The 12154-nt window shown below is 40.2% G+C and overlaps 1 protein-coding gene across 8 annotated transcripts in view; it reads left to right on the plus strand.

Annotated features, from left to right (window-relative positions):
- Positions 1 to 11781, plus strand: part of LOC122670387 (adenine phosphoribosyltransferase 5-like) — a 34248-nt gene extending 22467 nt beyond the window's left edge. For 4 of the 8 annotated variants that reach the window (XM_043867237.1, XM_043867236.1, XM_043867235.1 and 1 more), the window contains 4 exons: positions 733 to 882; positions 1011 to 1069; positions 2187 to 2258; positions 11689 to 11743. In XM_043867237.1, the coding sequence (XP_043723172.1) occupies positions 733 to 882; positions 1011 to 1069; positions 2187 to 2243 (266 nt within the window). In that variant the 3' untranslated portion in view covers positions 2244 to 2258; positions 11689 to 11743. Of the gene's footprint in view, positions 1 to 732; positions 883 to 1010; positions 1070 to 2186; positions 2259 to 2594; positions 2603 to 11486; positions 11615 to 11688 lie in introns of those variants that run through there. The other 4 variants (XM_043867238.1, XM_043867240.1, XM_043867239.1 and 1 more) reach the window with 4 other exon arrangements.
- The last annotated feature ends 373 nt before the right edge of the window (positions 11782 to 12154 follow it).

Genomic DNA, 12154 nt, shown 5'->3' on the forward strand with positions numbered 1-12154 from the left:
ATAGAACAAGCACCATCCTAGTGGACCCACAACAAGCGAAGAGGAAAGGAAAAAGAAGAACAAATGACTACAATCTCATGGGCTAATTATCCTAGGTTGACCATGGCTTTTTTAGCAAGCTCATAGGCTAGATCATTGCTTTCTCTTTATCTCCACAAGAAAGTGACATTTTCTGAAGAGGCCGGTGAATGACATGCTTAAGCAAATGGCCTTAGGACCAATCCCTCCTGATGCCAATGTATAGATTTGTTCCTGTTGGATCTCTTTTATTTTCCATGTTTAGCACTGAAAATATTTTTAATAGGTACACTGAACCTCTTGTTCGTAATAGTTAACAAAATGTTTTCTCCAGGTTAAAAATTAACATTAAATGGTTTGGACAACCCATAATGTGGACAAAAGTGGCACCCCTTGCAGGCCTAGAATACTGTTGTACTCACCAAAAGTACCCTGACTGAGTGCTTTTTACAACTGTTAAAAATAGGGGTGTTTTTACTTCTAAGGTAGAGCTGCTTGTGTTATCAAGATTATGGTATGGCACAAATTACTGTCTTACTATTTCATTTGTTTGTTATGAAATTCTAATAATGGGTATGCTTAGAGATTCTGTCTCTGAAAAAAATTTTCAGCTCAGTAGTCACAGTAAGTCCCCCCTCCCCCTTTTTTTCCTTCTAGGATTGAAGTTTTACTCAGTCATTCCTGTTTCAACCTTTAATAAATTTGAATTTGTAGGTGAAGTGATATCAGAAAATTATGTGTTAGAATATGGAACCGATTGTTTAGAGATGCATGTTGGGGCTGTTCAGCCTAGGGAGCGTGCATTAGTCATTGATGATTTGGTAGCTACTGGGGGGACCCTTTCTGCAGCAATTAGACTTCTGGGTAAAATACTGGAGATCGTTCTTTGAAGATTTCATACTTATGCATGCTGTTTTATTCCTGTACTGATTAATATTTTCTCAGGTCTGTCTCTAATATATTACATTTGCTTTCTGTTGTTGCTTTAATAGAACGTGTTGGGGCTGATGTAGTCGAATGTGCATGTGTTATTGGGTTGCCTGAGATCAAGGTAATTCTTGATAGAATGTAAACTGTGTGAATTTCTCACCTGTTAATCTCTTAAACCTAGTTCAGCAGCCTTGTGTTCCAATTCTGAAATTTCAATTTTCATTCAAAGCATTGCTCTGATGTAACTAGATAAAATCATTTTATGTCTTGTAGCTTGTGTATATTCCTGTCATCTAATAAGCACCTCTATTTAGAAAACCTGTTACAAATTTGGAGATTCTCATCCCACTGCCTGCCTTTTACTGCTGCAAGCAAATGGCTAATACTCCTGCTCTCCAACAGCTTACCATTGTCAGTTTGTGAATCTAGACAATTTGGACATGTATGGTCAGAAAAAAGTTCATTTCTTATGATTATTTGAACAATATTAATATTAAATACTGTAGTCTGATGCTCCATGCAACTTAGACGCAGTGTTCTAAATGGATTTCCCGTTATTGTGTAATATGAAATAATGTAGCTGGTTCTATAGAGAATTGTCAAAGTTTAATAAGGTATCTGTTAAGAATAAAAGCAATGGGCTGATGTTCTCTGTGCCGCAGTGCAGCCTGCGCCCAGACACATGGGCTGGTTATTCAGGGGGGGCAGGGTGGTCATTTCGCCCACCCCCATATGTCTGGGCGCAACCTACGCCCCCGGCACTGAGAATATTTGGCCAAAAGCAATATAGTGACTTTTTCCAAACCAAAAATTCAATTATGTTTTGAAGAACTTGGGAAGAATCTTTGAACACCAAGAATTGGGTTACAATTAAAATTTTCATATTGTTTCATCTTATAATTCCGTCTATAATTTGGCCTACTTTTTTCCCTTCTGGTGATCCATCGCACTGCTCATTTTTATTCCTTCAATGCTTCTTGTACAGAATGTTTCATGGTCATTGACAGCTCCTCCTCCCCCCCACCCCCCAACACCCAAAAAAAAAAATTTATTTTGATTTCCTTACCTTCTTGATCATCAAATGTCATTTATTTAATGGAGCTCCCATTCTTTGTTGAATTTGTTGTAATTTTATGCCTTGTAATATGAGCATCCCCTCTCCCAACCTAGGTGGATTGCCTGAAGTTACTGTATTCATGTCTAGTTGAGTTTCTTCCTGATGATTGCATGTTTTTCAGGAAGAGCAGAGACTGAATGGAAAACCATTGTATATACTTGTGGAACCTCGCCAATGAAACTTGTTTGTTGAGGTATTGAAGTTCTGTTCTTTTGTATGTGTGGTTGAGAGGTTTGATTATATAATCCCAACTACATTAAAGTGAAATAATTTGTGAATTGTGTAGACTAATAGCTGCAGAATTTTGATGCATGTACCACTTTAATATTGTCAATCAAGTAGCAGAAAATAGAGAAGGAAGAAGAGGAGAAAAGGAGGAGAAGAGATGAGAGTTTGAGAGCCAAGAGCAGCTCACTCAATAAATGAGAGAGGGCTGCAATATCTTTACTAATAGGGTTAGAGATTTACAAGGGTAAAAAGGGGAAAACAAAAAGCATAAAGCAAAAAGCATAAAGTAAATAGGAGAGAGAATATCTCTCGGTATTAGCGCCAGAATGCTGACGCTAATCCCGAGAGGGATATTCCTCTCTCTTAACACTCCCCCGCAAGCTGGAGCATATATATCAATCATGCCCAGCTTGTTACATATATAATCAACCCTCCCACTTCCTAAAGACTTAGTATAAAGATCTGCAAGTTGCTCTCCTGTCTTGATATGCTTCGTAGAGATTACTCCTTGCTGAAGTTTTTCTCGAACAAAGTGACAAACTACCTCAATATGTTTGGTTCTTTCATGGAACATTGGGTTGGAAGCAATGTGAATTGCTGCTTGGTTATCACACCATAGTTGCATTGGTGAAGAATTCTCAAACCCAAGCTCCATCAATAACATTTTCAACCAAACAAGTTCAGAGGTTGCATGTGCCATGGCTTGATATTCGAACTCCGCACTTGATCGAGCCACTACACTTTGTTTCTTACTCTTCCAGGAGATAAGATTACCTCCCACAAACACACAGTAACCTGTAGTTGATCTCCTATCAATAGGTAACCCAGCCTAATCTGCATCTGAAAAACCTTCTACTCTCCCATGTCCATGATCAGCATAGACTAATCCTCGTCCTGGAGCCTTCTTAAGATATCTCAAAATTCTGATAACAGCATCCCAACGAGAAGTGCGAGGAGATGACAAGAACTGACTTACAACATTCACCGGAAAGGCAATGTCGGGTCTGGTGAAAGTCAAATAGTTGAGCTTTCCAACAAGTCTTCTATACTTCTCTAGGTCTGCAAGGACATCTCCCTCGTTAGCAATAAGTTTGACATTAGGATCCATCGGGTTATCAAAAGGTCTACACCCTAACATCCCAGTCTTTGTAAGTAGATCAAGAGTGTACCTCCGTTGCGAGAGAGATATACCTTTCCTTGACTGAGCCACTTCAACACCCAAAAAATAATTTAATTTTCCCAAATCCTTGGTTTGAAACCTCTATTGCAAGTGAGACTTCAAACTCTTAATGCCTTCAAAGTCATCTCCAGTAATGACAATATCATCCACATACACAACAAGGAAAATTCTGCCTGTGGTGGTTGGACGATAAAAAAGGGAATGGTCACTGTTACATCGAGATAGACCAAACTCAAGAACTACTTCTGTGAACCGACCAAACCAGGCCCTGGGAGACTGTTTCAGGCCGTACAAGGGCTTCTTCAACTTACAAACCATGCCACACTCCCCCTGAGCAACAAACCCGGGAGGTTGCTCCATATAAACCTCCTCGTGGAGATCTCCATGAAGGAACGCATTCTTGACATCAAGCTGATGTAAAGGCTACCTATGAGTGGCCGCTAGAGTGATCAAAACCCGAACAGAAGTGTGCTTAGCAACAGGAGAAAAGGTGTCGGAATAATCCACCCCATAAATCTGAGCATAGCCTTTAGCCACCAGGCGGGCTTTAAGGCGAGCAAGAGAGCCATCTGCATTAACCTTGACAACATACACCCATCGACAACCTATAGCAAACTTCCCAGGAGGCAATGGAACAAGATCCCAAGTGTGGTTATGTTCCAAAGGCTGCAATTCCTCTTCCATAGCTTTCCTCCAGCCAGAACTAGACAATGCCTCTGCAGTGGTCTTAGGAACAGGATGAGATGCAACAGTAGATAAACAAGTGCTAAAAGAAGTAGACAAACCAGAATAGAAAACATGAGCAGAAAGACGATGGCGAACACAGCGACGCTTACCTTTGCGCTGAGCAATGGGAAGGTCCAAATCGGAAAGTGGAGTAACCAGTGTAGGACCTCCAGGCGGTAAAGACGTGGCAGCAGGGAGAGGAACAAGAGGGGCAGCGGCTTCTTCTCTTGAACGACGGCCATAAACTTTGTGAATTTCAGGCCGAGCTTGTGTAGGGACTGTAGCAGGTGGAGGAGGTACCGGCACATGAGTATGAATAATATAAATGGGAATATCCTCATCCAAATCAGATGAAGTAACTGATGTGGTGGAATACGGCTGAGACTCAAAGAAAGAGACATCAGCAGTAATAAAATATTTCCGAAGAGTTGGAGAAAAACACTGATACCCCTTCTGAAGACGGGAGTAGCCAACAAAAATGCACTTAAGAGATTTAGGGTCCAGCTTGGACAACCCAGGGGTGTGATCCCGAATAAAACAAACACACCCAAAGACCCGTGGAGGCAAAGGAAACAAAGAGTTGGAAGGAAAGAGCAAGGAATGAGGAATGCCCCCTTTCAACAAAGAAGAGGGCATTCGATTGATGAGAAAACATGCAGTCAAAACAGCATCTGCCCAAAAGGGTTTGGTCACCTTCATTTCAAAGAGAAGGGACCGAGTAACCTCTATTAAATGGTGATTCTTCCGTTCTGCCACACTATTTTGTTGAGGTGTGTCAGGACAAGAAGACTGATGAATAATGCCATGAGTGGTCATGAAAACATTAAAGGGAGTAGAAAAATATTCGCGGGCATTGTCACTACGCAAAATCTTAATATAATAACCAAACTGATTTCTTATTTCAGCAACAAAAGTGGAAAAGATAGAAAACAATTCAGATCGACTTCTCATTAAATATAACCAGGTAACACGAGAATAGTCATCAACAAAAGTAACAAAATACTTAAATCCAAGAGTGGATGTTACAGGACAAGGACCCCATACATCAGAATGAACCAAAGAAAAAGGGGTAGTGGCCCGTTGATTGACTCTAGAAGGATAGCTCACACGGTGGAGCTTTCCAAACTGACAAGGTTCACAATCTAAAACTCAAAGAGAACAAAAACTAAGATAAAGTTTCTGCAAACTCTGTAAAGAAGGATGTCCCAGCCGACAATGTATCTGGTGAGGGGATGAAGTACTCGAACAAGCAACAGAAACCGTGTCCTCAAGAAGATATAGCCCCTCTGATACCTTGCCTCTACCAATCGTCTTCTTCGTCTGGAGATCCTGAAAGACACAACCATCAGGGAAAAAGGTTACAAAACAATTATAAACCTTAGTTAGTTGGCTAACAGACAAAAGGTTAAATGGGAACTGAGGCAAATATAGAATTGAAAATAAAGAAATGGTAGGAGCGGGTTGAATAGTAGCGGTACCCTTAACTGTAGCAAAGGAACCATCAGCGAGGGTAACAGTAGAAGAGGAGTTTTGTAAAGAGGAAAAGATACCTGACATCCCAGACATATGATCAGACGCCCCAGAATCAATAATCCAGGGCCTAGAGGTGGAGAAGCACGCAGTGGCATTACCTGTCTGGACAAAAGTAGCAGTGGAGGAAGCCTCCTGAGAGGCCTTTCCCTGGCTGTACTGAGCATACTCCTCCTCTGTCATGGTCAAAGAGACCCGGCGCTCCTCTGTAGGTACAAATGAGGCAGCGGGGTCAACACTAGCAGTGTTGGCTGTCCTGGGCTGAGATGGTTTGCCATGTAACTTCCAACAAAACCGCTGGATGTGCGCAGGTCTACCACAGTGGTGACACACCATTCTTGTAGAGCCACTCTTCTCAGATTTATCAGGCAAGCCTGGAGAATGAGTAGAAGAAGAAACAACAGAGGTGGGCTTAGGAGGACCACGTCCCCCTGCACGGCTACTGCTCACAAGGGCAGTACTATCAATAGTACTCGAGTCTTGGGTAGTGTCTCGTGACACACAAAGAACCCTAGAAAGAACCCTAGAAAATGTGTCTGTAAGAGATGAAACCTTGTCACCACCAAGGATTTGAGAGCGAACTGAATCAAATTCGGGTCCCAAGCTACCTAAAAAGCTCATAACAGCTAACTGTTCCCGCTGGTTCTGCATATGTGTCACATCAGAAGTAATGGGCAGCAGTGCATTCAACTCCTCATACATACGCTTGAAATCAGCAAAGTGTTGGGTAAGTGGATTACCTTTCCTATCAACCCGATAAAATTCCTGAGATAACTCATAAATCCTCGAAAGGTTGTTGTATCCAGAATACAACACAGCCAAGTAGTCCCACAGTTCCTTGACGGTGTTGATATGGGTGACTAAATCAACAACATGGCTGTCCATGGAATTCAGCATTTGTCCCAAAATTCGAGCATCAGTAATTTCCCATGAAGAGTCATCAGTACCCGCAGGCTTCACCCCTGTCAAGTGATTTTTGTCTCCCCTTCCAGTCAAAACTAAGGACACAATCTTCTGCCACTGTTGGAAGTTGTGACTCCCTTCCAACCTCTTAGATGTAAGATATGTGGATGAGGAGGATACAACCTCAGTCATCAATTTAGGAGTGGCATCTTTTGGGGTTTCTCCCATTCCGATCAATATAAAGAGAAACCAGAAATATCACTTAACAAAGGCCAAAAACAGTAGCAAAGTAGGTCAAAGCACTCTAATAAAGGCCAATATGCTGCAGCCAATAAACCACCAAAACAGATCCAAACAGCAGAAAAATAATCTCCAAAAAATAGTTCAAGATGCTTCAACCAATAACACCACAAGACAGATCCAAATAGCAGAATAATAATCTCAATCAAATAGACAGATATCCATAAACATAAAGCTCAATCAGCCCAACCGAGAACCAGGCAGCCATAGGAATGAATCTAAGAATATTCTTCCTTTAATATCGAATGCAAACCACTCTCAGAGTGTAAAAGAGCAGCAAAAAAAATCGAGTCCCACAAGCACCGACAGAAACAGAGCATAGAATCGAGTACTATGCTTCAGAAATCAGCCAAAAAGGGAAAGAGAACATCAAACCTGAACAAGATGTCATCAATCCATCATAAAAACAGTCCTTGACCACACTAAAAATGGGGTGAAAGCACCCCCTGATTCAGAAACTGAGTCAAGAGCCCAAAAGAAGTCGATTACAGCTGCACCTTCTTATTTCGTGGGGATGAAGGAAGCTATGGAGAACCAGGTGAAGGAGCTTAAGCTTGTATCCAGTAATCGAACAGCTCTGATACCATGTAAATCAAGTAGCAGAAAATAGAGAAGGAAGAAGAGGAGAAAAGGAGAAGAGATGAGAGTTTGAGAGCCAAGAGTAGCTCACTCAATAAATGAGAGAGGGCTGCAATATCTTTACTAATAGGGTTAGAGATTTACAAGGGTAAAAAGGGGAAAACAAAAAGGATAAAGCAAAAAGCATAAAGTAAATAGGAGAGAGAATATCTCTCGGTATTAGCGCCAGAATGCTGACGCTAATCCCGAGAGGGATATTCCTCTCTCTTAACAAATATGAATACGGCATCATATTCTGAAAAATCTTGTCTTTCTTCATTGAGATATCTGGATTTTTGAGAAATTCCTTGTGGAGCTCTTTGCTTAGAGGATGTTGCGAAACACAGATGCCCATGGTAAACTGAAATTGTACTCAGTTATATGATCATGCTATTTGTGGTTCCGACTTACAAAAACAAAGGTGATATACAGAGCTGCAATAATTATAAAGGCATAAAATTGATGAGTCATACAATGAAGTTATGGGAGAGAGGGTTATTTAAAGCCACCTAAGAAAGGAAACTACTATTTTGGACAACCAATTTGGTTTTATGCCAAGAAGATCCACGATGGAGGCTATTTTCTTACTTGGGAGACTCATGGAAAGATATAGAGAGGGCAAGAAGGATCTCCATATGGTCTTTATAAACCTAGAAAAAGCTTATGATAGAGTGTCTAGAGAGTTAATTTGGAATATTCTGGAGAAGAGAAGATTGACATGTAAATATGTGGATATAATTAAAGATATGATGGTGTGGTGACTAGCGGCAGAATTGCGGGGGTCAAGGTAGTGAATTCCCAATTTCTATTGGGTTACATCAAGGATCAGCCTTAAGCCTCAATTTGTTTGCGCTTATCATGGACATGGTTCAAGGTCTCGGTTTCGGCCAGGCCAAAAACCGAGTTGGACTGAGATCTTGGCGAGTTAGAGCACTCTTTTTTTTTTTAACTCGTTCTATGGTTTCGGTGGGTTTTTGACCTAGTTTGGTCATGAATCTTGGTATATAGCCTATTTTGGGCCATTTAAACACAATGACACTATCAGATTTTGAAAAATCAAAGTCCAAATAGGAGTTTGACTTCGGATCCTAGCTTGGTAGGTTACAACGTACTAATAGGCCTTATTTTACACATAATTTAGTAATAGAAAGCAATCAAAGCATACAATTAATGTAAAACAACTTAAATAAGCATTAAAATGTAAAATACATCAATCTTAACATAGACCTCTATCAACACCTCTTTCGTTCTCACTTAAGTCACTTCTCACTTATACATCATATACTATACATCATTCCAAATTTCCAATTCTATCACGCAAACGAGTGCCATACTAGATCAAAACCTCGAGACCTCGGTTGACTCTGCTGAAGTAAGTTAGCCTCTGTCTGTGACACATAGGCTTCCCATATCATAGTGCTGTTGAAGAATCACACATACTCTTCCATACAATACATAAAAGTGGAGTCATTAACAAACTGAAGGTACCCTGTCTTAGGGTATGGAATAGGTGGTTACGATGAGATCGGTCCACTGCTATTGCCACCAGGCTATCGGTTGAGTTATGTCCTTTTAAACACATGGTTTGGGTTAGTTTTGGTCAGACTGAGATCTCCCCCGAGTCATGAGATCTCGGTCAAGTTGATGATTGCTTCTTGTTTCACATATGATCTTGTCTTGATCCTTAAACATTCCGAGATATTTTCGAGATCTTGACGAGACCTCAATCCATGGTCATGGATGACTTAACCAGAGGTATACAAGATAAGGTTCCGTGGCGTATGATTTTTGCAGTTGATATTGTCTTGGTGGATGAGACAAAAGCAGAGATTAACGCCATGGTGGAACTATGGAGATCAACCTTGGAATCAAAAGGTCTGAAGATAAAAAGAATTAAGGCTGTATTTATGGTGTGCAATTTTAGCAACACCGGGACGGATAATGATATTGTCTTGGTGGATGAGACAAAAGCAGCGATTAATGCCAAGTTGGAACAATGGAGATCAACCTTGGAATCAAAAGGTCTGAAGATAAGTAGAATTAAGACTGAATATATGGTGTGCAATTTTAGCAACACTAGGACGGATAATGAGGTGGTGAATATTGGTGAGAGGGAGATACCACGGATTTTCCTCCTCTCAATTTGGAGATCTACAAGTTCCCTGGCAGTACCCCCCTAAATGGATGACATGTGGATCAGGAAGATCCCACGATAAAAAATTGAAACCTGGTTTTACCATAAGTATAAACCATGGTAAATCTTTGTCCAAGGACAGCTAACCTGGGTAACCTCTTCGTCTCCTCCACCGATCTGAAAACCAGAGCTCTCTTCTCCATTTTCCATCGTCTCCTCCCGAACTGATCCTAACCAGATGGAAAGGGCATCTACTGCTACATCATTTTTCTCCAGATACCCACTCACTATGATCAGCATTCTATAATAAAAGTTCTACAAGCTACAATTTCACAAATCAAGCATCGCCTCACCTCCAACACCGCCTGGCTCTTCTTCTGGTTCACCTACAGAGAGTCCAGCAGCGATAACAACTCCTCCTTCAGGCGCTCATGATTCACTCAACAGAGTTGCAGTTGTGGGTTCTGCCCTTATCGGCACCTTCGCTTTTGCGTTGTTGATCTAAGACAACATCATCATTCATTTCCTCACAAGATTTCTTTTGTATTTTATTTGACTTTTTTTTTTTTTTACTTATTTTGCGGTTGATCTTCTTGTGTTTATTCATGGATGGATGGAGATGATTCATTTTTATATTTGTACTCATTGTTGGGAGTTAATAATTTACTGGTAGCTTGGCATTAAACGTGAGATCTGATGGTAATGGTTGTGGATCATATTCATTTTCATCTATTACATTTTATGAATTATGTCTACAGTTAAAAATTACTATTATGGTTCCTATAGAATCTCTGTTGGTAGCAAATCACATGAATATAGTTATGTATGGCCCTTTGTCCGGGTGGTTTGGATGGCTTCACTTAATATAGAAGTGAGCTGTGGTGTCAGAGAAGGTAGTCAGAGAAGGTAGAGCAGCTACTTAAATTGTTGAGTTTGAGAACTCTTTCCATTGCTTCCTAGTCATTTTTTTTTCTCTTGTCCTCATTACGTGTATTCTGGTAGCAAACTGGGTTCTTTGCCACCACTTTGGTGGTCAGTACGAATAAAGAAGATGATGAAGTATATTGTCTAGTAGACCAATGAAGATTGCTCTTGCTAGCAATTGAGGTTACTTTTTAGTGCAAAGAATGCCATTTGGTTTGCAAAGAGTGATTCACTAATATTACTCCTGCTTTATCTTTGTTGGGCCATAAGGTTGAGAGCATTTCCACCTGAGTATTCCACTCTCCATACAAATCGGCTATAACCATTGAGTTGCACACTGTGTACAATTCAAATTTCAAGTAATAGTTATCTTACCAAGAGCTTGGGTTTTCTTTCATGACGAGGTTCTTTAGGAAAGAAGGGGCATTGTGTGGATTTTTTCTCATGCCTTTCTGCCATAAATGTCTAAAAAATCTCATTAATAAATTTCCATTTTTTTGCACGACTTTTCTGGTGTGTTTTCAGCAGGGTTTGTTATAGCATCCCCACCTCAAAATCTCCCTCCAAAAAAATCTAAGAATCTTGTTATATGATTATGAGGAAATTAGTACAAAGAATAAAGCAGGGCAGCACTTGGAAGTGATTCCAGCTGGGTAACTCAAGGATTGAAAAAGATGTGAGGTGGTGTTGTACTAATGCATTAACAGCATTTTGGTCCTTTTTCATATAAATTTGTAACATTATGGGAGAGAGTATTAATCCATGGACTGATCTCTTTTCTCTCGCCTCTCTTCTTTTCTTTTGGGATGAGTACAACAAATTGGTTAGTCAACAACTTGGAGTTCAATCCTTTTAAGCTGCCTCTTTGGCATGTTCAGGTACATTGTTCTTCCTAGCCTCAGTTGCAATCTCAATGGGTTATTGTTTGTAGTGCATTTGCACAGATTACTGGCGAGTCTACATTATTTCTTACGTTTAAGTTTTCTAAGAGCTAGAGCTATTCTGTTGTGTTGGTATTTTCCAGACAGATTACTGTGCCTTTCAATTGTTGTGCATTTCAGTTTTTCTTTCTTTTTTCAGAATCTTAAGAAAAAAGATGGATTGGTTGGGGGGCACAAGTCAAAATGATGCTACTGTCAACAATCACATTCAACATGTTACTGTTCTCTTTGCTCCAGACTTCCATGTTCCTTTGTTTTTCACAGCTCTCCTAGTTGGGTCATCCCTCTCTACCGTCAATTTCTCATCCGAAAGTGAGAGTCTGAACTTGGAACGCATCACTTGTCAATATTTAGTCATTGGTATGGGAGAAGTTTTGCCTGTCTATTTACAGTTCCGTTAAATGTATGGGTAATTGTTGGCTACCAAAGGGAATTCAAATACTTTATCATGATTTTAGATGATTGTTCGAGTGTAACATGGATCTATTTGTGAAGAGACAAATGCGAATTTTTCTTATCTGTATTCAAGCTGTTTAATTAAGAATCAAAGTTGAATTACCAAAGAGAAATAAGTTTACTTCATTTATAGATAATGATGTCTGGTC

Source organism: Telopea speciosissima, chromosome 8 (genome assembly GCF_018873765.1).
Source record: "Telopea speciosissima isolate NSW1024214 ecotype Mountain lineage chromosome 8, Tspe_v1, whole genome shotgun sequence".
Taxonomy (NCBI): domain Eukaryota; kingdom Viridiplantae; phylum Streptophyta; class Magnoliopsida; order Proteales; family Proteaceae; genus Telopea; species Telopea speciosissima.